General features: G+C 42.4%; 1 protein-coding gene across 1 annotated transcript in view; it reads left to right on the top strand.

The window, feature by feature from the left end:
* LOC119008841 (receptor activity-modifying protein 3-like) overlaps positions 1-23,786 on the top strand; it is a 30,913-nt gene extending 7,127 nt beyond the window's left edge. The window contains exons 2-4 of the mRNA XM_037079521.1: positions 13,326-13,355; positions 14,313-14,472; positions 21,940-23,786. Coding sequence (XP_036935416.1) covers positions 13,326-13,355; positions 14,313-14,472; positions 21,940-22,195 — 446 coding nt within the window. The 3' untranslated portion in view covers positions 22,196-23,786. The remainder of the gene's footprint in view (positions 1-13,325; positions 13,356-14,312; positions 14,473-21,939) is intronic.
* Positions 23,787-25,262: the final 1,476 nt, after the last annotated feature.

Here is a 25,262-nt window from a genome sequence, read left to right as displayed (position 1 = left end):
ATTTGGAGAAAAAAATTCAGACACAGACTTGTGATATTTACAATAGTAATGAGGTGATAGTACAAGTTCAGAAATATGTATAAAAAAAAAAATCCATAAGGGAATAAACAAGCTGTTCTCAGACGAAAATAAGGTGCCCAGAACACTGTTTGAAGGTAGAGAGGTGGCAGGGTCCGCCAAATATATTCCCAAGGAGGCAGAAAATTGAGCCACAATGATCAGACAGAGGGGCTTGGTTGAGAACTTTGTATCGCTGTGCCGAGCCTGAATATAAACAGCTTATTTGTCTGAGAGCAGAAAGCGGCCCATTTCGACCTAATGTCTAAATTTATAGCATCGCCTTGTCCGTGGAGCCATGCGACTGTTAGTCCTCTTCCAAGCATTTGGTGTTTTTCTAAAAGCCTACATAAAGGGAATAATCAATGCCTGCCATGATGTGATTCCAAACAACAAATGTTTGCCCTTTTGTTGGGCACAAGTGTTCAAGCTTGTTTTTATGGTTTGTCAGAGAGGGGATGATACAGAGTGGCTTTAGGCCATCTTTTGGCTTTTATGTTTTAAAATCAAACACTTGTCTAGAGTTGAAGAATGCACCGGGGGAATACTGATGAAAGCCTGGATTGCGAAGACCGTCTAATGCTGTTTTTGCGGTTAATTATCTATGTTAGCGACTGGGAATTCACAAAATGGGCTGATTCTGTCAATTCACTGTGTCCGTGCCCCTTATCTATCACCAGCAGCCTGCGCCCTGCATCTGAAATTGTTAATGCTCACATGAATACACTTCCACACAAGACAAATGCTGGAGAAGAATCATTTTTAATGATGCTGTTTCGTTTTAGATGCTCCAGTGCTGACTAAATGTTGATGAGATGCTCGGTGCAGCAGCTCAAACAGGCCATGATAGCTCGTAGACAGATGGATTTTCTCCACGGGGGCCTATTCCGCTCAAGCTTGGCTGTAATTTTCCTCTCCACATGGTAAATGGACTGCATTTATATAGAGCCGTTATCCCAAAAGCCCTTCATGGAGCCTCACATTCACCTGCCTCACTCGCACTGTCGATCGGCAAACCCCGCAATCATAAGCCGACCTGCTGCACCACCTTATCGTCTGGTTCCCAGCGCACATGCAAACAGTGTAATAGGTTAAAACAAGTGCATTTCTCTCTGGAAAGTCCCCCATAATTGATTCTCTCTCCTCCACCGCTGGCATTTTATTTCTGTCTTTCTCCGTCGGCATCGTCCAGTGTCCCACCTCTCCTCCTGCTCCTCCTCCTCCTCCCTGTCTTCCTGCTTTTGTTTGCCAAGTACCCAGAGTCCGCCCCCCCCCCTCCTGTCTTGCACATCTGTGTCACTATCCAGTCTCCTCTTCCTCTCCCTTCTCCTTGACCCCTATTAGAGTCCACCCAGACGGACGCAGCCTGGACACTTCTGCCGAGGCCTGACGGAAGGAAAAGTCCTCCGGGCTTGCAAGCCAAGAAGTGATACTCATCTTCAGTATGGTTTATTTTATCCATCCAGGTCCAGTTTTGGGTCAACGTGTGCTAAACCATAAGTACATGATATTTTGCCTTCAGTGCACAAATCGCCCCCCAGATTTACATCCCTTTCTACTTCTTCACTCTCACGGGGGCTTTTTCCTCCCATTGCCTCCCTTATTCAGTCTCCATCTGAATTAATTTTTGTCCGCCTCACCTGCCACATCAGCCGGGAGGTGAATAATAATCATCCAGCAGTCAATCACCAAGGCCCGTCTTTGCTGCGAGTCCCACAGACCGGATTTTACGAGGAAGTGATTGCTTTTGACCATGAGCAAAATAACTTCAAACCGAGCTGAGGGCATTTAAATAAATCACATTCTGTGCCTGCCAGGTTTGTTTCTCCTGTGGCTGTGGCCATTTTTCAGAAATGTGACAAACATCTGAAGCTTATCACCAGAGGCTGAGGCTTCAGAGCGGCAGGCAGCTGATGGTCAGCTGGGGAGAAATCAAGATTTTAACGTCGTCTCATTCACTGACAGATGACATCCAACTTTGATGTGATGTTCTTTAATTTGTAGGATATGAACTGGCAAACATGTTAACAACTAGCTGTGCAGCAATCAGACAGATTGCTTCTACAGATTGTGGTGCTGTAAGAATATTGGTGTTCCCCTTCATATCAAACACTGGAAGTTTTTTTAAAAAATTAGTATAAAGAATAGAATCCTGACGGCTGTTGACTCAGAAGTGGCTGGAATAGATAGAGCAACAGACAAAGAGGATTTAGAGGAATTAGCAGCTGTGTCCTCACTGCCATGAGACCTTTCTGTCACCTTTGCTGACAATAAGGCGACATAAACAACACAAAACATAAAGTAAAGACATGAGATGTATTGCAAGTCAGGATGATACAAAATCCCAAAAAACAAATACATATATATTTATGAACATAAAATTTTTAGTCTGTTTTTGCAGATGGTATTACGTACTGTATGTACCTTACAATGGATCGAATGACCCATTATAATAACTCTAAGTTATGGTAATCATTATTTTCAATTAAAGCCAGGATCGACTTTCAGTGGAGGAGGTTCCTTCCTGACCACAGCTACAGAAAATCAGTTTTAAAATCAATCTCGCTCTCATAAGTTATTAGCGTGTGCCGGTGAAGAGTTATTTACCCATAATAGCTAATAACATTTTTAGCCCGATGAAGGAAATGCAATTTATGGGATGATGACGTAGCATTATTGGGTAACAACAGAGAAAATACAAGCTATTGAGCACTGACAGTTAAAACACTGACCAGTTTCTCAGACTGCAAAAATGTTACCCAAGTCAGTGCAAGATTTAGTTTATTAACAGACAACAACAGTTTATCACAACATGACTCCAAATGTGTCCTAATGTTGTTAGCCACATCGGCTTAAAGGAGAACGATTATGCCTCTTTGATTTTCTCCTTTCCTTCAGTGTGTTATATAGATTCTTGCACATTTCAAAGGCCTTGAAAGTTAAGAAGACTAAATTCAACTCGTGTCTCCCACAGAAAACACTGCCTCAAACGCCTCGTCAGTATTTAATTCCATAACATAATCCTATGTCACCATGCTGGCAAAAACCGAGCTGACTGGGGACGCGTTGGCTCAGGCTTGCGCGAGCTGACCAATCAGGTTAGACTGGGTATTTGGGAGGAGGGGCTTAAAGAGACAGGAGCTTGAAAAGAGCGTTTCAGACATATGGGGATTCGCTGCTGCAGCACTGGGCTGTGTGAGAAAACTGATGTGTCTTTTGAGCATTAAAGCACATAAACCTATTCTACTGGCAACCAAAATAAATGATGAACCCTGAAAATGATGTCATATTTCTCCTTTATCATGTCAGTGTTTTGTTTTAGGATAATTAGGATAATCCATAGTCCTCACTGTCGACCACTTTTACTACTGCGTATAGGAAATGTTGAAAACAGTTCCAATACAGCCAGGTAGGACAGACCTTCAGTGTGAAGGAGGGTCCTTCATGACCACTGTTTTGTGCCTTAATGCTGCCTCAGAAGCATTCCAACCTTGAAAGGGAAAAGCCTTTTGGGGGATGATGAATGATGGAGCTTTTTGGTGGATGACAGTGATATTAACCAGCCATTTCAGTACAAAGATATTGGTGCTTCAAAAGCTTTTATTATCAAACCCTAATAGATATAAATGAGTTGGTAATATCTTCCTATTAGTTGAAACACAGACCAATTTCTCAGACTGAGCAAAACTTTGCAACTTTGCAAGACTTAGTTGTATTTCTTGCTGTACATAAAACTAGTTTCTAACAACACCAGGAAGGATCTGGTTGATAATATGTTCTTACCCAGTTGCATCCTCTCTCCTCTCTTATTCAACTCGGTCGGGCAGAGGTCTGCTTTCATAAACTAACCGCAATTTGCAGTGACTTTCTGCGACCTAGTTAGCCCAGAGCAGGTCAGCGTTTCTATCACAACAACATCCTCTCCTTGTTGTTTTGTCCAACGGGGTCACCAGGACGGCCTCTTGTGGTAGAGGTCCGCCACAAGGTCGTTTGTTCCCCTGTCAGAGAACTCTGCTGATAAAGGGGCTGACCGACAGCGTGTCACTGCCTGTCAGGCATTAGAACTGCTGGAAGGTCAAACTGAACGGACGCTTGCGGAAAACAGTGCTCTAGCTTCTGGCTTCAGTTTCGTTCATCTCTGTCCAGCGTTAATTATCTTATTTGGAATTATACACGGTGTCAGACCACAACACTGATGGAAAGTTCTTGCCTACATGTTGGCATTCTTTATAGCCACAGGGGAAAATAAACAAGGAGGAAGAGGGGAGATAAGTCGCAACTTCCTCCCTGCGGCAGGAAGAACCTGGGAAACACTTGAGCTAACATGTATGCGTGAGGCCACTTATCATCAGCTTCTGTTTGTTTGTCGTGCTTAATTTGATTAAAGGAATTAAACTAAGTCCTAAAATATGTCATATAACAATAGAAATAATGGATTCACGTGTTTTTCGAAGAGTTTTCCAGACGTCGGATTGCGTTACATCTGCTTGCTCCCTGTGTCCCCACGTCACACTCTCCAACACCTGACATACACTTTAGCTCTACTTCTGTCCGCCGTAGTTAAAAGGATTTTTATTCATCCGCCGGGGGAGTGAAATCTTTCCTTAAAAGCAAGCTCCCTGTAGCTGTCTGCCTCGGTGACCTCAGTCTGACAACCTCCGTCATTGTTTGAGGGGCTGTGAATGTCGCTGGATCTGAGAGGAGATGGAGTAACAGAGGAGAGAGGAGGGACTTTCATCCCCTCGTGAAAATGTTTTATCTCGCTAAATACAAGGTGGAAAAGAATGGTTTTCTGTGTAACATAAAATCCATTATTTTAGCTCCTTTAAGTTGTTTTATTGTTGTCGAACTCTTGTCCAAAAAAAAAAAAACGCCTGCCTGTCAGTGCGTCACAAAGACCTCATTTGACCTCTTCTCTAAAATAAGGTATCCATTCTGTTCCCTCACTTCCCCTGCTCAGATGGCATCTGCAATACAAACAAAACAAACATTTTCCTTCAAAGGCCCGTGCTCTCATTGATCTAGCTTTGCTTGCTTTTCCTCTGTGCAGATGGTGAACACGGGTGGTGGTCAGCTTGAAAGCCAAGAACTCAGTGATCTTCAAAGCATCTCCATAGATCAGAGAGGAGGAGGAGGAGGGGGGCGGTCAGGGCTTTATTCACGAATGCTGCACGCAGATGAGAATGAGCTTCAAATTTGTTCGGACACGCAGAGTTGTTGTTTGATTCGCCTCACATGTTTCCGCGGTTTGTTCAAAAACACTAAAGCGGTCTTCGCTGCTGCGGTGCGTACAGCACCACTGCATTGTGACTACTGCTCTTTTAGGTCGCTTATTATAGAAGGTGAGACTTATATTTATTTTCATTGATGCAGCGTGATTAGCCGCTATATGAATATTTGACAGCGAAAGTATCAAAACACAATTCACGGCGGAATACTCACAGCCTGTACTCAGAAGCGATGCTTTCAAACGAGCTGTCAGGACGGTGACGGTGACGGGGATTGTGATGTCACAACCGTATAGCCACCACCCTTGGCCCCGCCCCCCCCAGCCCTGCTGTAGTTGCAAAAACATAGGCTGAGCTAATGCACAGACAAGGTGGATGGTGTTTGCGTGGGCCTGTGAGAGATAACTAATAATTCACATGTGGCCCTAGATCTGGTGAACTTAAATTATGGTTAAGCGGCTGATCAAAATGGATGGGGACTGATGGGCCTTGGTGGAGGTATGCACTCTACTGACTGCCTTTCTAGGTGCTGAAAGGATTTTGACAGTTTACCATGTCATCTTATCTGACTCTACAGTATGAGCTAATGCAGCGCTGCTGACTCTTCCTCTTCATTCTCCATGTTGTTAAAGTGAGCCCCAGGGTCCTATACCAGGTCCATTACAGTTTTCAATATAAGTATATTATCTTTGTGCAACTCATTAAATAGTAGTGTATTTTAATATTGGGGATACTGTTTTCTATGTCAACAACATAGAGAGGGACTTGGAATTGTCAGAGTTGATGACACATTTACATACATTCTAAAGGATCTGGACATTGGACTGTTGATCTGTTGAATGTACTGACTTCTTAATTTGTTTTTAACCATCTTTAAAAAAAAAATTGGAATCTCCTCCCTGCTTACCCATCTTAACTACATATTTTTTAATACTCTTCTGAAACGTATGACATCTTAGTATGTTATCTTAGTCTGATTAAAGTTAAACAGGATTATGAATAGGAAGAGTTTGATGCTGCGCATTTCTCTCTGCCTGTAGAAGCCGCGGCTGGATTTCCATGACTTCAGTCTATCCGTCTGTGCTGAGAGATGAAAAGACAGACGGTGTAGCAGGAAGAGAAGGAGACGAGGGGGCACCTGAATATTTCCCTTTTTTAATGTCTCAGATTAGATGTTAAACAGAGGACACGTTATTGCTGTGGGCACAGATAGAGAGTCGGATAAGACCTTCTTCATATCCTGCTTGGCATGCATTATTCAATCCCTCCATGTGTTTCAGCTAATGTCATTAAATCAAAAGTTCCATTTGCAGAAAAAAGTTCAACCACATGCAAAGACCCAATTAAATCTGACAGTTATTTTAACCAACAACTTCCTGTTGTGGCGGCGATGACGACGAGACCTGAAATGAGGTGGAGGTGGTTAAACAGGCGCTGCCACTTGTGCCCGTGATCCCAATCTGTTTGGACAGCACTAGCGGTTGATCTACTTTCTTTCATCTCCTGTTTTCCTCTCATCTATATTTATCTTGCCAAGCTAGCAGGCAGCGGATGACAGCATGACAAGTGTGCCAACCGAGCGGATACTCGACTGGCATGCTGTCAGGATGTGTGTAACACCTGCATACACCTTGATCTAATCCACTCTGGGTTTAAACTAGCTCTGCTTTACCTGCACAAGTCACACAAGTTTAATGCTGTTTCTAATATAGTGGACTGCATTTTAGGTGACTCAGGAGTTCTGGTTGAGTTCAGAAATTGTTTGCCCCGATCATAGCAGTAATAATCGTTAAGGTTCTTGCTTATAGGTACAAACAGCCTCCTCAAATGGAAGTTGTTTTTTGTGGATTTGATATAAGAGGCTTGAAGGAGGATAATAATTACAGCCTGTTGGTGTTTTGCTAATTTTAAACCCCCACATGCAGAGAATCTAATGAGTATCCTGCAGTACGGGTACCTCCTTCTTTTATACAATACATCAAGGACCAAAATAAGACTTAATTAACCCAGCTTTTTTACATGTGTGTTTTCTCCTTGCTTTTCAAGAGTCTGTTATTACTCTATAAATAGCTTTTGTAGTGTAATTTCAAATTAAAGCGTCTCTCTGATAAAGCAAGCGTCATCATGCAGTTTTATCCAAAGCCAGAGAGCTCTTTGAACATGCTATTAAAATGTTAATTTGCCAGCATGATACTCTGCATGAACTATGATGTCGAAAAAAAACCTTTGATGTTGACACGCCGTCACTTTCCTGTTCCATAATCACAAGTGATGTGATTATATTGTGAAGAGCCGGGCTTGATCTGTGACCACAGCACCGTCCACAGTGGCAGGAAAGGCTTCATTAGCATGAAGCTCTGCGTGAGTGTGACTTGTCGCTGCTCTGACGCCCGGCCAGCTGTCGGCAGCAGCGGCGGTCACGGCCCTGTGAACCTCAGCTCAGCTCCGTGAACGAACACGTATGAAAACCATCCGTCCACGTCTGACTGATGGGAGATTTAACAATTCAGTCGCTTATAGGACCCTGAGATTAAATGACTGTTTCTAATGAGAAGCTGTGAATGAATGAGTGAGTGAATGAATGTCAGACTGATTACTTTTTGATATGTTTAATTAACTCTTTCCAAGCAGTGAAATATGAGGAACACGTGACGCCGTACGACAAACACTGGCAGGCAGTTATCAGTCGCTCGCGGCTCAGCTCAAGTAGTTCAGAAACACCTAACACACAGAGCGACTGCAAATGGACACCCGTGGTCTCAGTGAATTGAAAAGACATTGCTACACAGCTCGCAGCCTTTAAGTGGGCTGCAGATAAATTGCGTCGCTGCTATTCATCCTCTCTGCAGAGGGATGGCTGGAGATGCAGCTGGAAAGCTCTTACGGGCAATTTGTTGGTTATAGTTCCAGCTGTTCGACTGTGCTTTGAAGAGCTGGATGCTTTTTCTAGGCCGTAAAAAGTAAAACATACAGGTATATAAGATGTATGCAAAACTTAACGAATAATTAATCAATATTTTACATAAATAAAAATGTGAATGTCCACTTGTAATATGAAAGGAACATTGTCACACCTAATGCTTCAAGTACAGCAGCCTGGTCAGCTGCCCTACACTGTAGTTAGCCCCCTGCATCCTTTCTGGATGCTCCCTCCAAGTGCGTTGCTATTGGGTAATAGTGGGTCATATGCAGGATTTTCCCCAATTTCTCCAGATTTTTGCCTTTTTCTGGCACTGTACACTGCGTAATCCACTGTTCTGTTGAGCCTCTTCCCCGCCATCGAGTGAGTGATGCACATAAAAGAAGACACGCCTGCATTTTTGGATAATGTGTTGTAGTTTGTGCACTGAAAATAGAGCAGGTTTCTTTTTTTTAAAATTATTTTTTCTCTCAGTCATGCATCAGAACGCTTCACAGCTTCGTTCTCCTCTCGTTGGCCATGTGTGCCAACTGTTGTGATCTTTCGTCGAGTCGTCAGGCAGCAAGTCACATCAGGGTTAATTAATGTATGTTAAGAGTTTAAATCACCACGACATGCAGGAGGAAAAGCAGCAGGCTGGGGTCCCGCGGCGCCAATCGTCATCCTCTCTGAAAGTATGAATGAAAGTAAAGAACCTCGCTCTATTTGAGAGATTTGCTTTAAGTTCATGCCAGAGGGGCAAATTTTCCTGCATGATTCATGAGAAAAAATCATGTAAACTGTTGATTAATTACTTTAAATTCATCGGGTGGCCAAACAACTCTGCATGAATGACGATGCCGCTTATCTGTCGGGACTATTCTCTGCTAACAGGTTACAAGTTGATAATGTCAGCGTTGTGTTTACAGCTTGTTCCCCTGCCCTCCATGTGGCAAAAAAAAAAAAAAAAAGTTAACTAATATTTTCCCTGCTTCCTAAATCCAGAGAGCTTCTGATTTGGCAAACTGTCACACACTGGGATGAGAGAGGCACCAAGCTGCTTTAATTCATCCTCTGGCATGAATCACTCTATAAATCAACCAAATCTCTCACACACACACTCACTCACTGCCTGTGTTCCATCACTTCATTAAGCTGGCATAGTAGATTTAGAGCCAAACTTCCCCCCGCTGTTGCGCAGGGCTCCCGCTGAAGGGAGTCCTGCTGCTAGATTGTTGCTACAGGTTATTTTCATCAGTTCCTCCATCCTGCTTGTGTTTATTAATAACGCAGGAGACAAACAGTCGCTACCAAGTCTCTTCGGAGGGTCTAAATTTGTCAAGAGCGTATGAGAATTTTTTTTTCTTCGAGCAGGAATAAGAGCCGGATGAAAGCGCGAACGAGCTTGTCCCAGCGGTGACAAAGAGGCAGAATCGGCTGTCGTCAGTTAATTTAGGGTGACGAATCCGCAGGTGGTCAAATCATCCACGCCGCACAGCAGAACAACACTCGCTTGTTCCATGCTGGCATTTTCTCCTCAGCACAAAAGGTTGTTTTCTTTCCTAACAGAAAGCACATTATATATAGTATTTCTCATTGCAGCTTTTAATTATTTTAAGGCGATTACTGAGAATACTGGAACAGGCAATATATTCTTAGCTGACTGCTTTTTAATGCTGTTGAACAGACCCAGCATGGATGACTCACATCACTCTGACTTCACTGTCTTCACACTGGCCTGCAATGGTCAGGCTGTTTCTGAGCTGCTCTATCTTTGTTTGACCAGCAGTTCACTTAAGTCTTCTAACCAGGGCTTATATGTTGTACATTTTGTGTGTTTTCATGGCCAGTTGTCACTTCTGTTTTATTGTTTATTCTTGTGCTGCACTGATTTTTTTTATTTTTTACATTGAACTTTTTATCAGTTTTATCGCACTAAGTGGTCGCATGAAATAAATTGATCTAAAACCAGATATATATCCTAAGCTTTAGTGACAGTGGCATCATTAAATCATGATTTAGTGGGTGATATCAAGTACTACCATCCATTTGTAGTCTAAACCTACAGATACAAAGGTAGCTCTTAATCTGCACCGCCTTAATGAGTTTGATCGTGATTTATCTTCACTGTGGAAATTCTTATTAGTGGTCTCAATAGAGATGCTAATTTGAAAGCTTTTGGTGAAAACTGAACGACCATTTGGGGACCTTTGATATGCAAATGTTCAACTTCCAATGTAAGGCACAGAGAGGTACTGCCAGCTTCTTCATTTCTGCCCCTCAGTTTTTAAATAAACGAGTAACATATCAGTAAATGCTGCACCCACATCTCATCATAACCTGCGACGTATTCTTTGGTTTAGCGTTGTTCTCACCGAGCTTGTGCCGCCGTAAGTGGCTTGTTATTAAAGAGCGCAGGTGGGGTATTTGTTTTTGCTGATTCGTGCCGCACAGGAGCTTATGTGCTCAAAGACGTCTTTATATTGGATGTTACACAAGATTTGTTATTTTTGGACTCGCCTGCACGAGGCTTATTGTCGGGAGAAATGAAATGCAATGGGAGACCTGTGGGAACCAGAGGGCTGGAGGCCAAGTTCTGCAGTCGGTGATGAGATATCTCAAAGAGGGCAATTTTTAGAGTGCAGTGTTCCCTGTCATTTGATCTGATGTGTTGATTAGTGGATACAAAGACGGACATCTATTTCAGAGCACCTAAGAATACCTGAGAAATGATTTTCTGTCTGTCTGAGTCTTTTAAAATTCCCTTATGAAGAACTGGCAGGAAACTGGATTTCATTTCCTGATATACGTGATGGATTTGACTTTGTGACTTCTCACTAGCTCAGGGATTCTCAGGCAAAGCCCTCAGCAGGCTCTCAGTCCCATGCAGTGCAGCTGAGGGTGACCCGGCTGTCACCTTCAGAGCCCCTCTCGTTCTGAGTCCCTGTTACCTTTTAAGGTCTCCAAAAGCTTTTACTAGTGTCCTCATTTTTGAAAGAACCCATCACTGACAAGGATTCTGTTCATTCTTGCTCTTAGCTCTCGACTTTTTATTTTTGTTATAAATAGTATGACATGGAATGTTCAGTTCAGTTTTTCAAAGGGTTTCACTGGCACATCGGGGAATGTAACTCCCTGACTGGGGTAGCAGTAGCTGGGACAGCTGGCTGTCGGAAAGCAGGGGGAAGCTTTCCATTACAATATGAGGCTATCTGAACAGTAAACATTCAAGGCTGTTTTCAGGACACCATTCTTCAGCAGACTTTGGTTGATTTAAAAGAAGTGTGAATCTGACACAAATCTTAAAATTACAGTGTGCATAATGAGTCCCAAGCGGTAGCCATATTAATTTTTATTCAGGTCATCGCAACTCATCTGCAACCTGGCAGAAATATCTGAGACCTGAAATATGGTGCTTTACCTTCCCCTCTAGTGTCTTCCCCTCTAGTCTTACACGTCAAAGGCTCTGCAGTCAAGTTAGCCATGATATGTTACACGCTATGTGCGGTTAGACTTTCAAATTAAGGCTTACTGACTAACAGTTTGCATGTTGTTAACGTTGTCAGATGGTCATGGTTTGGTTAGGTTCAGGCACAGGTTTAGGAAGTATCATTCTTTTTGCTTAAATAACTACACTCTGTCTCATAACTTACAGTAGTGTGAATGACGTCAGTGACATAACTCATATTATGTCACTTCTTAACTCCTGGTCACACACAGGATATGAACTCCAGTCTCTGGAGGTAAGGTCCAGTGTCTGACCCATCCAACCCATCCCGTCTCACTCTTTATATCGCTGCGTGAAAGTGGCTGCTTGAAGAAGTGACACTACAGCGGTATCTACAATATGAAACTGAAGCACAGGGCCTCCGACCAGGCTGCTGTGTCTGATGCATTGTGTGTGAGAGATGAGAGTGGTATCAATGTTCTTATCAACTCTTAAGTATATTTTACAAAATGTTAGAAAACCTTCTTTGTTCCCTCCATTTTTATTTTAGTCCTCTCAAAGGTAAAATCATCAACACCTAAAATGAAACCAGGCCACAACCTTCTCCTATACTTGTTCTAACATGGTGAAACACTTTTTTTTTTTTTTCATCACATCACAAACACTCCCTACATGCTCAAACAGGGAAGTCTCTATATTTAGCAGGCTAACTTGGTAACAGTCTGTGTCCTGCTGCGGGGCGTCTTTCGAACCGATTCTTTGCTTTGTGAGCGTGCCCTCTTCAAAGGGAGATCCACCTTCCTGTGCAGCGGCACGTCTTTCATTCGTAACAACCCGCCACAGTAACAATGAGCTGCCGTGTGCAGGAGTTTGGATCAGAGAACTCAGAGGATCCTCACTCTTTCTCTGGCTTTTTTTCTTTTCCAGTGTTTTTCACCTTTGCTGGAGATTCACCACAGAACTCCAAATATGAGGAGTGAAAGGACAGATAATTGAAAACACAGTGTGTGTTGCAAATAACGGATTCATTCGATCATGAACACGTTCACACAAATGGATTATATACACGTTGCAGAGATTATCCTGCTTACCTCTGATGTGTCACTAACAATGTGCCCCGTAAAAGAATATTAGCCCGCAGTAGTGTTACAAAGATTTCTTTTATACGCTGTAGTGAATATGAGCAACGACAAAGAACCTGTTGTTTGCAACTCCTCATCGAACCGATCACTGTGAATGGAAGCAATTCATGTCTTCAGTCAAGAAGTACAGTGCAGTATCTGCAGGGGCCGTGTTCTTCAAGTGATTTGCCCAAGAAGATCGATGGGAAATTGGAATTAGCAGCAACTTAACACAGATTGCAGTGCAGATTAAACTCCTGGGAAGGTGTTCACTGAAAACTATTTTTAACTCTCAAAAGTCTGATATAAATCTCGATCAGTCAACCTGCCATTCTACAAATTCAGAGTGGTGCAAGCACTTAGTCAGGACACGGACCATCATAGACGAACGTGAATGCTGCGACCACTGAGAGGTCCTAAATGGTCACAGAAAACAGCAGTGATATTTGTTTGTGTACCAAAAATGTAAAGTAAGAAATGTTGACTGTTTGATTATTGAACATATTTAATATTAATAATATTATTTACTTGTCAGTTCGCTCAAAAGAATTTCTTCTGTTGTCTCTTTACAGTCAATGTCTGGATAATGAGAGGGTTGTCAGGTAAGCCCAGCCGTCGATCCACCCATCCATCCATCCACCCATCCACCCATCCATCCATCCATCCACCCATCCACCCATCCATCCATCCATCCATCCACCCATCCATCCATCCATCCATCCATCCACCCATCCATCCATCCACCCATCCACCCATCCACCCATCCACCCATCCATCCATCCACCCATCCACCCATCCATCCATCCATCCATCCACCCACCCATCCATCCATCCATCCATCCATCCATCCATCCATCCACCCATTCACCCATCCATCCATCCACCCATCCATCCACCCATCCATCCATCCATCCATCCACCCATCCATCCATCCATCCATCCATCCATCCATCCATCCACCCATCCATCCATCCATCCATCCATCCATCCATCCATCCACCCATTCACCCATCCATCCATCCATCCATCCACCCATCCATCCACCCATCCATCCATCCACCCATCCATCCATCCATCCGTCCATCCATCCGTCCACCCATCCATCCGTCCACCCATCCATCCATCCATTCAACCTATAATAAGATGAAACTGTCTCAGTCTCTGAGGAAAACTCATTATTGCAGAAACATAGCAACAACAAGAACCAGCAGTGAAAGAGAAGCTTGTGGTATTGAGACATATTGAAACTGACATTTAGACTGTTCCAATAACATGGTGGGTAAAAATGAAACTCGTGCTGGTAAGTATGAAAAAAAAAGCTATATAATATATATTACAGCTTTATGACAGAACATAATGAGAAAAAGGAAAATGTCAAAAAAAAAAATGCTTGTGGTAAGCTTAAACAGCTCATGAATAATGCAAGAACACAAGCCAAACAACCGGGAACATCCGTCTTTGTCATGTTTCATTCGGGTCACTGTATCAGAGGCAACACACATGACGCAGGGTACATGACCTATAAATGCTGTGCTCTTTTCCTCTGCGTGTCCTCTCAGCCGCTGACAGTTTCAACATAGAGCCAACTCCCTCCCGGCCCAAGAAACCCTGCAATGAATCTCGTCTGCAGTGGGAGGTGGAGGTCTGTGGAGAGGACTTCAAGCGGGACATGGGTCACATAGATCCACAGAACTGGTGTAACCTCACACACTTTATAAGGTATGACCACATAGCCCTATATGAACTGAGTCTAAATCACAGCTCTGTAAATGTCCATTAATGTTGGCCTGTTGTCTGCCATGACAGCTGATTGGGCCACATCGCATGGTATTTAGTTTTTAAAGGTTGAGTGTACAATGGATTGAAAACAGTTGGTCTGAGATGCGTCTCTACTTGAATTCTGTAAAGTCACATAAGGTGGTCCAGGTGGTGCTTACATAACCATGAGGCAATGATAAAACTGTGCAACACCTGTCAGGCTTTATGTTGCAGCGCACAGTAAATCTGCTGAAAACTGATGGAAATATATGCAGATAAACCTTCTGGATATAAAGTTATTTACAGCTCAGTGTTTTAAGCCTTGCTGTTTGTCTGTATGGTTCCTGTTTGCGCAGTGCAGACAGCCTCACCTGGTTCACTGTTGATCCCAAACAAAAACTCTGATGCTCCAAAGTTATATGACAAAGACAAATCAGTGGGTAGATAATGAGCGTAGGTATCTGTTCGGAGCATAACATCTGTTTTATATCAGAATAATGTGTTTAAATTCATTTATACCCCTGCATATGTTTGCATTTATCATCATCACATGTAGGAGAGGCATTCGTTCAGACACACACTCCCACACACAGCATCAGTTCAGTTTTAATTGCATTCTGAGGCATTTATCAGTGCCTAACCTGATTTCCTATGTTCTCCTAATGGATTATCAGCAGCATCATACACTCTTCTTTGTGTCCTTGAGGGGATTTCAACGACTGCCAGTACCGTTTGGATGGTTTCTCACATTTTTTGCTGGTGTTCTGCGCCATTAAATGGTTTCCTTATTATTCAGACTCCAACAGAGAGAAGCGTCCCTTCCCCTTCAGAGGGAGCTCATAAATTAGGTAATCAGGGAACCACGCTGGAGGCCACTTTTACAAGAAACTGCAGACAAGATTTATCATTTTGTATGACCAGAAAAAAAGGCGTGAAGGATAGAAGACATCTGGACGACTGGCTTTGTTATCTTAAATACTCCTCTCCTCTCAAGTATAGTTGTCTTCCTGTCTGAGTGCTCTATATTTGTAGTTTCATGAGTTGTCAGTCCTTCACATAGACTGCTATGAAAACTGTAATCCATCTCAGCCTCCTGCAGCTCGGTGGATGTTTGTGGGAGAACACAGTTGGAGGTTTGCTTCTCAAAACCAGAGCTGTGTCTGAGCCCTGACCACCCATCTCTTTCTGTCTTTATCCAGATTTTCAACTCATTCCGTCCGCTCACCTTTGGCCTCTCACGTTTTTTTTTTTTTCTTTAAGAGCGCAGCCAGAAGGCGAGGGGGGAGAGAGCTGTGAGACTGGAGTCTTGTGCAATAACGTTCTCATGGGAGATTCAAATTGATGTCAAAATAATGATTGAGTCAAAGATTTTTGGGAAGAATTCAGAGATTCTGAGAACCAAGAGCTTCATCCATCATTTACTTTTTACTAATGTTTCTTTCCAGGAAAATCTGTCACAGCGTCATGCTGTTTTCCAGTAACAGTGTTTTACACATACACAGTTTTGCACACTCACAAACAGATTTATTTCAGTGATTATGAGAAAGGTGAAATGTAAGATTAAGTTACGCCTTTCAGAAAGACTTAACCACGTCAATTATCATCCCATTCCAGTTTTCCCTTAGCTTTATTCAGCATTTTAGCATCTTTCAGCTCATTGTTTCTGATTGTCTGAATCACAACGTAACTGTTTTGATTCACCCTCAGTGCTCTTGTAGGGTTGTTCTGCTGCTGATGTTTGTTGCTGTGGCAGGCGGGCGTTTACAAAATTTAGGGACAAGCTGGTTGACATAGTGGAAGGTTCAGGCGCTAAAGAACCTGATATCTCCAACAGGAGATGGTGGAGACCAAAAACGGAGCTAAAAGAATGAATTTCGGACCAACATTTATTAGTTGGACACACTCCAAATGAGTGTTGTGTTAGAGAGTCTAGAACTTGAGCTAGAGTAGAACTAGAAATAGAAAAAAAATGAAATATGAATGGAATTTTTTTTAGCTCTGTGAGAAAGGAGGTATTAAAAAAAGATTGCCAGTTCTCTTACTACTGTCAGTCATCCCTCTCTTTCTGTTCTTTTCTCTCGCAGCCAAAATAAATAAGTCCTTCAGAAGCACATCAAAACAGCTGCCAGTGATAATCAATTACACAATAAACACTAACCTGAATTTATGTTCTCTCTCTGAGAAGATACATTTATATGAAGCTTGTTGAACTGTGGTTCTGCCACCATGGCTGTATAGAAGTGTGTCAGGTGTTTACACTATAGAGCTGAAGTCAGGAGCCATTCGTTTTAAAATTCATTAAAAAAAAATGAAAGTCCAAGGTCTTTTCTGATTTTCGTCTGAAGTTATTTGATTCATGTCAGGATTCTTCTGACTGGAGTCCAAATGATAAGCCTGATGTTGAACAGTTCTGCTGGCTGCGCTACGTTTCAAAACCCTGTGGGATGACGTGGATTTCACATTTCATATTCTACTACGTAAATTCAAACCTGCCAAAATGAAAAAAAAAGAAAATGATCCTGATAGATAAATAGATGATAGATAAACAGAAGATAGGTGAAACCGTTTCAGCCAGTTTGATCCTGTGTTTCTCAGCCGCTGTGATCTTGGACTTCCAGGACTGTTGGACTTTCACTTTGAGACGCGCAGAGTCGGGTCTTCTTTCATTCTTTCCTGCTGCTTTAAAGGAAACAGCATAACACAAGACTGTCCCACCAGGCCTATAAATAGTTTGATCCTTTCAAGTGCTGTTTTGGTCTACCTGAAGAGCAGGAAGGGTGGTGCAGTGTCCGGATTCTGTTTTCCACATTTTGCTCATACTGCTGCTTTGCATTAGCAGCGCGGCTCATTTAAAACGGAAGGACGGATGGAGAGGGGGGATTTTTTTTTTAAAGGATCTTAATGAAAATCTGATCCACCAGTGAAGCCTGGCAAAACAAACGTGACTGACAGATGAATGATCAGAAGAGACACAAGAATAGAGAGTGTTTCATGTAGTGGCATTCACAGCATGACATGCTTTTCAGGGAACTCTGCCAGCACGAGGCCACATTTTCATGAGAGAAATGATTCCCGTGGGTGTTCAAAATTGATTTACATGCAGCAATATACTGCAAAAACTCAAAATCTTACCAAGTATGCTTGCCTAAATTATAATTGAATATCTATCTACATTTGATATAAGACACAGTCACGCAGAAAAATAGCATTTCAGTGGCAATTTTTTAATTTTTTTGTACTTAACACCTCGTTTTCATCATTTCTAAAACTTGATTTTGAAGTGGCATTTTTTTTTCCAGTGCACAGGACTTTCTCAGCAGCGGTTTTTCTCTGGAGCCTGGGAGAAGGTGATAAGGAGGCGAGAGGGAGAGGAAGGGAAAGAGCCAGTGAGTGGTGAGAAGGCTCTAGCTCGGAGAGGCGAGGGGCCTCGTGTTTAAACAAGCAGTGACCCCTGCAAAGCTTCCTCCATTTGACAAATGAGCCGTGCCTCTCTGCAGTGATAGCTGCTGGCCAAACACCCGGCCAGCCGAACTGTTATTGTTCGAAATGAGTCTGTTGGAGCTTGTTGGTACACATAATAAAGGGTAAAGAGACACCACTATGACACTCTGTATGTGTGTGTGTGTGTGTGTGTGTGAATTTACACTTTCAGTCGTTTACCTTTAATAGCATCATGGTTTTCTGCCCTAAGCGGTTTACAGCTCCTGGAGCAGCACCTTAATGTTATCACACAAAAGCAGAACAGTTGTGTTGGTCCGTCTTGAACATTTAATATTCGCTGTCTGGAAATTACAGTTAGTCCCTGTACGGACCAGGTGCTGCTCTAAAGTCATCAGAGCTTGTCCCTACTGCTGCTAATGATGACTAATGGACAATTTAGATGAGCAAGCGCCATTTTGACTGTGTTATGTGGTCCACGCCACTGGCGGGAGACTGCGAGCCAGGCAGCCATGGGGGGAGAGGATGGCTAATGGTTTAAATAACTTGACTTGACAATGCTGCGCATATCGCCTGGTTAGGCTTATGCACATAAATGGCGCAGTTAGAGTGAGAAAAAAATTACGTTTTGGCTTTTAAATATCTGGTTTGGTCGCTACAAACATGGCTGGAAATTACGAGGTCTCTCGTAGTTCCAAGCCAACAAATGTTGAAACATGGCAGCCTTCCTTAATGTAACTCCAACACGGTCAACATGTGTCAATATGGCACATACAAATGTGAAGCAGTTTAGCAGCTAGACATCAGCTGTGTGTGTTCAGCTCAGCCTCTGACTGATCACAGAACTCACCAGTAACTCCAGAATGTTTTCTTAGTTTTTTCACCTTCACCTCTGTCCGTTCATGTGGCGGATTTATAAAGCCTGGGATACAAGCTGGAACATCAGGTGCTTTTGCATCCAGCTGTCTGCTTGTGTATGTTGAAGTTGTGCCAAAGAACAGGAAAAGACACAAATGAGTTCTTACACTTGGCCAAGTGGAAAACATGCCAAGTGCAATACATTCAATTTCCTATCTAATCCAACATCACCCTGACTTTGTTTACAGTCATGCCACCTCTAAAAATGGGCTCATGTTCTCTCCGACAACACAGAGTCAGATTCAAGTCTCCGTGGTGACTTAAAAATACTTTGAAGGACAGAAACAAATGAAGTGTCAAAAAGAGAAAATCATCAGCATCAATATTAAGTTCCAACTTCTGGCATCAATGCAGTTACTCAATGAGAGACACGAAGAGAACATGAATATTACAGTGTGTACAGTACTGATGACCAGAAGCAGCATAATTCCAGTGTTTCCTCCAATTAGGTTTAAGGCTGAAGTGAAACAGTTTGGAAAATAGGCTTTTGCTTTCTTGCTCAGAGTGAAAGAATGATACAAGTCTCCTGTTTGAACAGACAGCCGCCGGATGGCTTATAAAGGGCAAAAGCGAGTGCCGTGCTCTGTTTAAAGAGAATTAAATCTGCCACCTAGCACCTTCAATAGCTCACTAATTAACATGGAATATATGGGTTGTTTAATCTGCACAAAAGCCTAAATGTCAAAATGACAATTTCTGGTGTTGCATGCTTGAACTATTTCCTTGCCGGGAGCATAAGAGTCATTTGGGGCTTCACATTTATGTCTCAGCGGGAAAGTGAGTAACTGTATTTCTGAAAATGTTGAACCATTATAAGTTCTCGCTTAACATTCATATTTAGTCTTGCTCATATGAAGCAAAGTGTGACAAAGGGGGGAAAAAAATCTGATTTACTTGTTGGCAGAGTCATCAGACCCAGGAGACAAAACAAACAACTGAAAGATAGGAGCAGCCTTTCATACGCTGTGCGCCTCTTATGTGCTGCAGATGTAGAATAGATGCCATTTAAATATGTACCAGTCATGGGATCCATCTTCTATAAAAGGTTTTAGCTGGAGCTGCGTCAGATAACTCCAATCTTTAGGCGAGCAGTTTTCCAGCCATTAAATGGATTTGTCGTCCGCGTTATGTTGTCTTCCAGAACCCCAGATCAGTTCCATCAGTGTGGGTTTCAGTGGAAGCTTCGACGTCTCAGGGGTCTGAGTTATGGAAAAATCATTCTGAGGAAAAACATTTTCTTCTTGTTGGCATTAAAATGCTCAAATGAGATACAAAGCGCCGGCTCAGAAGATGAGCGTTAGTGCAAAGCTATCTGTATATCCAAAAATCCCATTGTGGGTGCGTGCGTGTGCAAATCTGCTCTTTGTATGAATCATATATATGCTGTATGATTTGTGAGTGTGGTTGCTTTATGTTCAACTGTAAATCAACTGTGAATGTGGTCAAGCTTTTATTTTTTTTATCCTCTGAGCTGATTATTGCGTGGGTGGCGGCGGTTTGAAAACCTGTAAGCTGTGGTGTTTTACATCTGGAAAATAACTTTATTCTTTTATTCCCTCCAGTCCTGCATGCTATGTTTTGATCGCTTCTGCCCCGAAAGCTAAGACACATATATTTTTTATTCCCCCTTCCGTCCTTTCATATTCCTCAGTATTCTCTCTGCTGCCGTTTTCTCATTTCAGCAGTGGCATATACCGTTTGATCTGTCGGCACTAGAAGATCCTTACTCAGCTCACGATTTTGTTTGATGGAAAACGCCATTAAATCGGAGCCCTCAAAATATGATGTAGATGGCCTATATTAAGATTGCTTTCTCATTTTCCCTATATGTCTTAACACATTCATCTAAATAGCGCTAAACTTTCTCAAGATTCATTCAGTTTCCACGTGAATATGAGCTTCCGCTAGTTTTTATAATAAACTACTGCCGAGTTCAGATTCGACAGGAAGCTTTTCTCAGCATAACACTTTTCTTATCACTGGGGTGTTGCCTCTATTCCCAGCACTATATCTCTATATACAGCATCCACACAATACAGATATAAATATATATCCCCTACAGTCAGCATGGTTTATATGATTTGCAGCACTTTAGCAAAGGGCTTCAAGACAATGGCTGCAGCTTGACGTCAGAGCCTCAGTTAATCAGATCAGTATCAGAAGTCTTGTTCCTGGTGTCGGTCTCTGTTTTCTATGTATTCAAATTCAGATACAACACTATCTGACATTAGGTCTTTATTGTCTTAAAAAACGACAGTTATTGTTGTGATTATCATTATGAGAATTGTTTGTCATTATTACTATATTAAAAACTCTGATGGTTGTAAACAAGGACGCCAGTTAGTGTTGAAAAGTGGTGGGGACTAAAAAGATAATGTAAAAAAAAAAGAAAAGTCAGCCGATGTGATAGGTACATTTGATGAGTTGTGATGTAATTACAGTATGGACACATAACATTACATATGCAGATGTTTTGCAGAGCCGATGAGAGTGTAAATACAGCCAATACAACAACTGCTCATTTTGCAGTTCTGCTGGTGAATATCAATGACTCCTCAGTGTCACAGGGAAAAATGTGGACGTGGAGGATTGAGAATTCAGGATGGAGAAAGAGGGATTAGGGCTGGCTGCATGAATTTATCAAAGCAGCGCTCTAAGCCTGGAAGCTCTGTGAAGGACCTGAACAGCAAGTGAACGCCTCTTGGAAGAGAGCAGAGTAGTGGGTCAAAAAGGAAAAGGAGGTATATCCCCAGTCACAATGATGGATTACTCTCCAAACCTCCAATGCTTTGATTAATACTAGCTTAACCGTAGTGGGGTATTAATGGTTTTTGTGCCCTTGAGAGCACCTGGTGTATTAAAAGGTAATTTTGAGTTTTAATACATGGAAACTGTCCACCTGCACAGCTACACGCATTGCATACCCTGAGCGGTGTCAATTGTTGCTATAGTGTGCTAAAAAAAAAAAAAAAAAAGCAATTCTAGTAGAAAACTAATGAGATCAAAAGTCAGAAATCTACGCAGTTGACCCCCTGGGATTATTCTTTAACCTTTCTCTTCTTCTCTCCTCAGTGAGTACCACATCTTCACACTCTGCACGGAGGCAAAGTCCCAAATCGTGCACTGCTACTGGCCCAACCCGCTGGTGGAGAGTTACATCATCCGCATACACAAGCACTTTTTCTCCAACTGCACCATCGAGGAAGTGGTGTGGGTGGACCCGCCGGACGACACGCTGACCATCCTCATCCTCATCCCTGTTTTCCTCACACTGGCCATGATAGCCCTGGTGGTTTGGTGCAGCAAGAGGAGCGATATCCTGGCTTAGCGGTGGAGGGAGATGGAACAGGATGGAGAGGAGCACGAGGAGGACTGAGTTTAAGATCCCAAACTATACTGTACAAAAGACTGCTCAGAGGATTTTGGAGGTTGCTTCAGTTGGTCAAATTACCCCCAACGTGGTGCTACAAACCACATAAACCTCCCGTGGATGTGTGGAAAGTAGTGCCTGGTTGTACAAAGTCGTACTTTCTTGTTTTAATATATTATCATCATTTTTCATATTTCTGACGCTGACCTACTGTCATTCAACATTTTGAACTCCTAAAATTGGCTTTTTTTTAGAGGACAGTTTGACTGTGTTTTAATGCGTATTCGCTTTCTTGCACAGTAAATATGAAGCTGGAGTCAGACGGCGTTAAGCTTAGCTTAGCATTAAGACCGGAAATGGGGTAACAACTAACCTGGCTCCATAATTATGTGCAGTACTTCCTGGGGACATAGAGGAAGTAACTTCACCTGACCCAGAAATACTATGACAACTAGTCTCCTGTAAACATGTTGCTTTGACACACAAGATGAAATGGTCTCTGGTGAGCTATAGTTGCCGGTAGGCCTCAGTGGACTTTGTTATGTTCGGACAAATCCATGCTAGCTGGTTACCCTTGTTCCCCATGTTTAAGCTAAGCTACGCTAAGCTTCTCATTTAACTAAAGAAAGCAAATAAATACATTTCATTCATCGTCAAACTATTCCCTCAAGACGCAGAAGATTTTAGTTATTACTTGACGTCAAAGCTCATTGGGTAACTTGACCAGCAGGACAATCAACCGAGTCTCACTGCATTCTTCAAAGCTCATGGATCCTGAACTGCTGAACTCGGAGATTCTTGTCGGAGCACTGTATCGTTGCTGAAGGCCAAAGCGCCCACCGAGCATCGGAGGCAGTTACTGAACGCTTAACTGGTGGGAATGTGACTCCAGGAGGACACCGTGTGTCAGATACTTTAACATGACACTGTATGAAGGCATGGATACAAAAGAAGCCAAATGTGGACCCATTATTAATTCTGTGAGTTTTCTTTTACTGTTGAGTCACTCAGTGGACTGTCACCACTGGAAAGGATACACTGGTGTGCAACCCAAAGACAAAGCAACACTATGATTCATATATTTCTGGACTTGAATTTCTTGTGTGACTACCTGAGCCTCAACGGACTGTTTTATAACAGTGTAACTTATCAGATACTGTCGGATGAAATGTTGTTAATGCTCACAAAGAGGGGGGATCTCAATGGAATCAAAGAATATGAACTGACATTGAGACCTCAGACATGTACAGTTATGCTCTCTGTCCGTGCTGTCTACTGTATCTGCATCGCCTCTCCAGTATTACCAGACACTGATGCTTTGAAGTGAATTCCTTTGGGGAAAGGCTTGATTTAATGTACGCACTTCATTGATTCTTTGAACCACAGTCCTCACCAGCCACAAGGCAAACTAAACCAAGCACTGCTTTTTAAAATTTTTCTTCCAAAGCATAAGGCATCAAAGTCTGTTTGTCAGCTCTCACCTGCACACTTTTGTCATGGAAACTCGTCAGCAAAAGTACGTTGATTAAATCTCTCTTAAAATAAAAGGTTGCTCTTCTTTTTTTTTTTTTTCATGAACAAAGCATGTACACACAAAGTACACACAAACACTCAGTTCTTCTACCTTAGCTCATATCCATGAGTCACTGATAATGGATGTTTGGCATTTTCTTTCATGACTGATGTAAAAAAAGGTGCATTTTTTTATTTAATAAAATGACAACATTGGCAACACACTGCACCATAACACCAGTGAAAACATGTCAGATTGTGAGAAACCTTAGCCCCCTCAAAACTTTATTTCAAATACTTTCCACATCATTTCAAAATCTCACAGTTTTGAGGGATTAAATCATTGCAACATTTACTTTGAAATGCTGCACTACAATAATGTCATGCGGCTTTATGGGCAGTACTTGACAATACTGTTTCATGACACACCAATTACAGTGAAATTGGAGAATGAATCATCTTCAAGAGAAGAAAGAACTAAAGAGATTCTACTGGAAGTGGAAGTGACATGTCTCTCATCCCAGCTGGAAGCAATGAGAGGATCAGGTCCTAACCATGCAGGTATAACTCTTAAGATCCTTTGACGACACCATGAAGGGTTACCATTTTTACCTTTTTTAATATGTAGTTGTTTTCTGAAATATGCGACTCCCTGCTTCTTTAAAGGGGCCATATTTAGTTTATGGCAAGCGTTTTAGTTAAAGGCTTCAAAATTAACAGAGTTTGAATGAAACAAGAAAACCAGTATTGATGTAGGGTTCCTCTATGTAGCTTATTGTTATATTGAAGTTAGCATGCTAACCAGTTAGCCCTGGCCCGTCTCAGCCGTGTTGAGCTCAGCCCCATCGCCTACTCTGTGGCTAACTGATCAAATCAGCTCGCAGCAGCTAGTCACTCCAACCAAAGAAAGCTACAGCAAAGAGTATAGTGAGAAACAGATGTCAGTTGCACTTCCTTTGAATTGGCCATTTACACAAATCGTGACTAAATCTTTGCAATCATTTTCCACTGAAGACCACTTTTAGACTGGACTCTGGGGAGTTCTGGGGAGAGGCATTGTTTTTTTGTGAAACCTACATGTTAAACTCCACTCAGCTAAGCCCTGTATTGGTCATGAGGTGGAGCAAGAAAGTGTCATGATTCATCAAAAGGTCTAAAGGTGTTTCCTCCATGAAACAAATCTGCCGCAGAAGCTGCACGGCCTCTCACCTTGATTCATGTAATGTGTCATCTGAGAGGTGAGTCAGTGTGTGTCTGTGTTCGGCCAACATCCATCACTTGTCCAAAGAGAGCGCTGCCATTACAGCCATGCACTGTCAGGTCCTGAACGGGGCGCGGCCATTTTATCATTTGAAAATCTGCTCTCTGAATGATTAACTTTGGATTCTTTTTAAGGTCACAATAAAACTCAAAGCTAGAAAAAGACTACACGACAGAAAACTGGCACAATACCCTAAGAAGCAGACACATCTGGGTTCTGATCTGTGCCGTGTGACTGGTGCCATGGGAGCAT

This window comes from Acanthopagrus latus, chromosome 19, assembly GCF_904848185.1.
Source record: "Acanthopagrus latus isolate v.2019 chromosome 19, fAcaLat1.1, whole genome shotgun sequence".
Taxonomy (NCBI): Eukaryota; Metazoa; Chordata; class Actinopteri; order Spariformes; family Sparidae; genus Acanthopagrus; species Acanthopagrus latus.
Note: the sequence above shows the minus strand (reverse complement) of the source record. Positions and strands in the feature narration are given on the sequence as shown.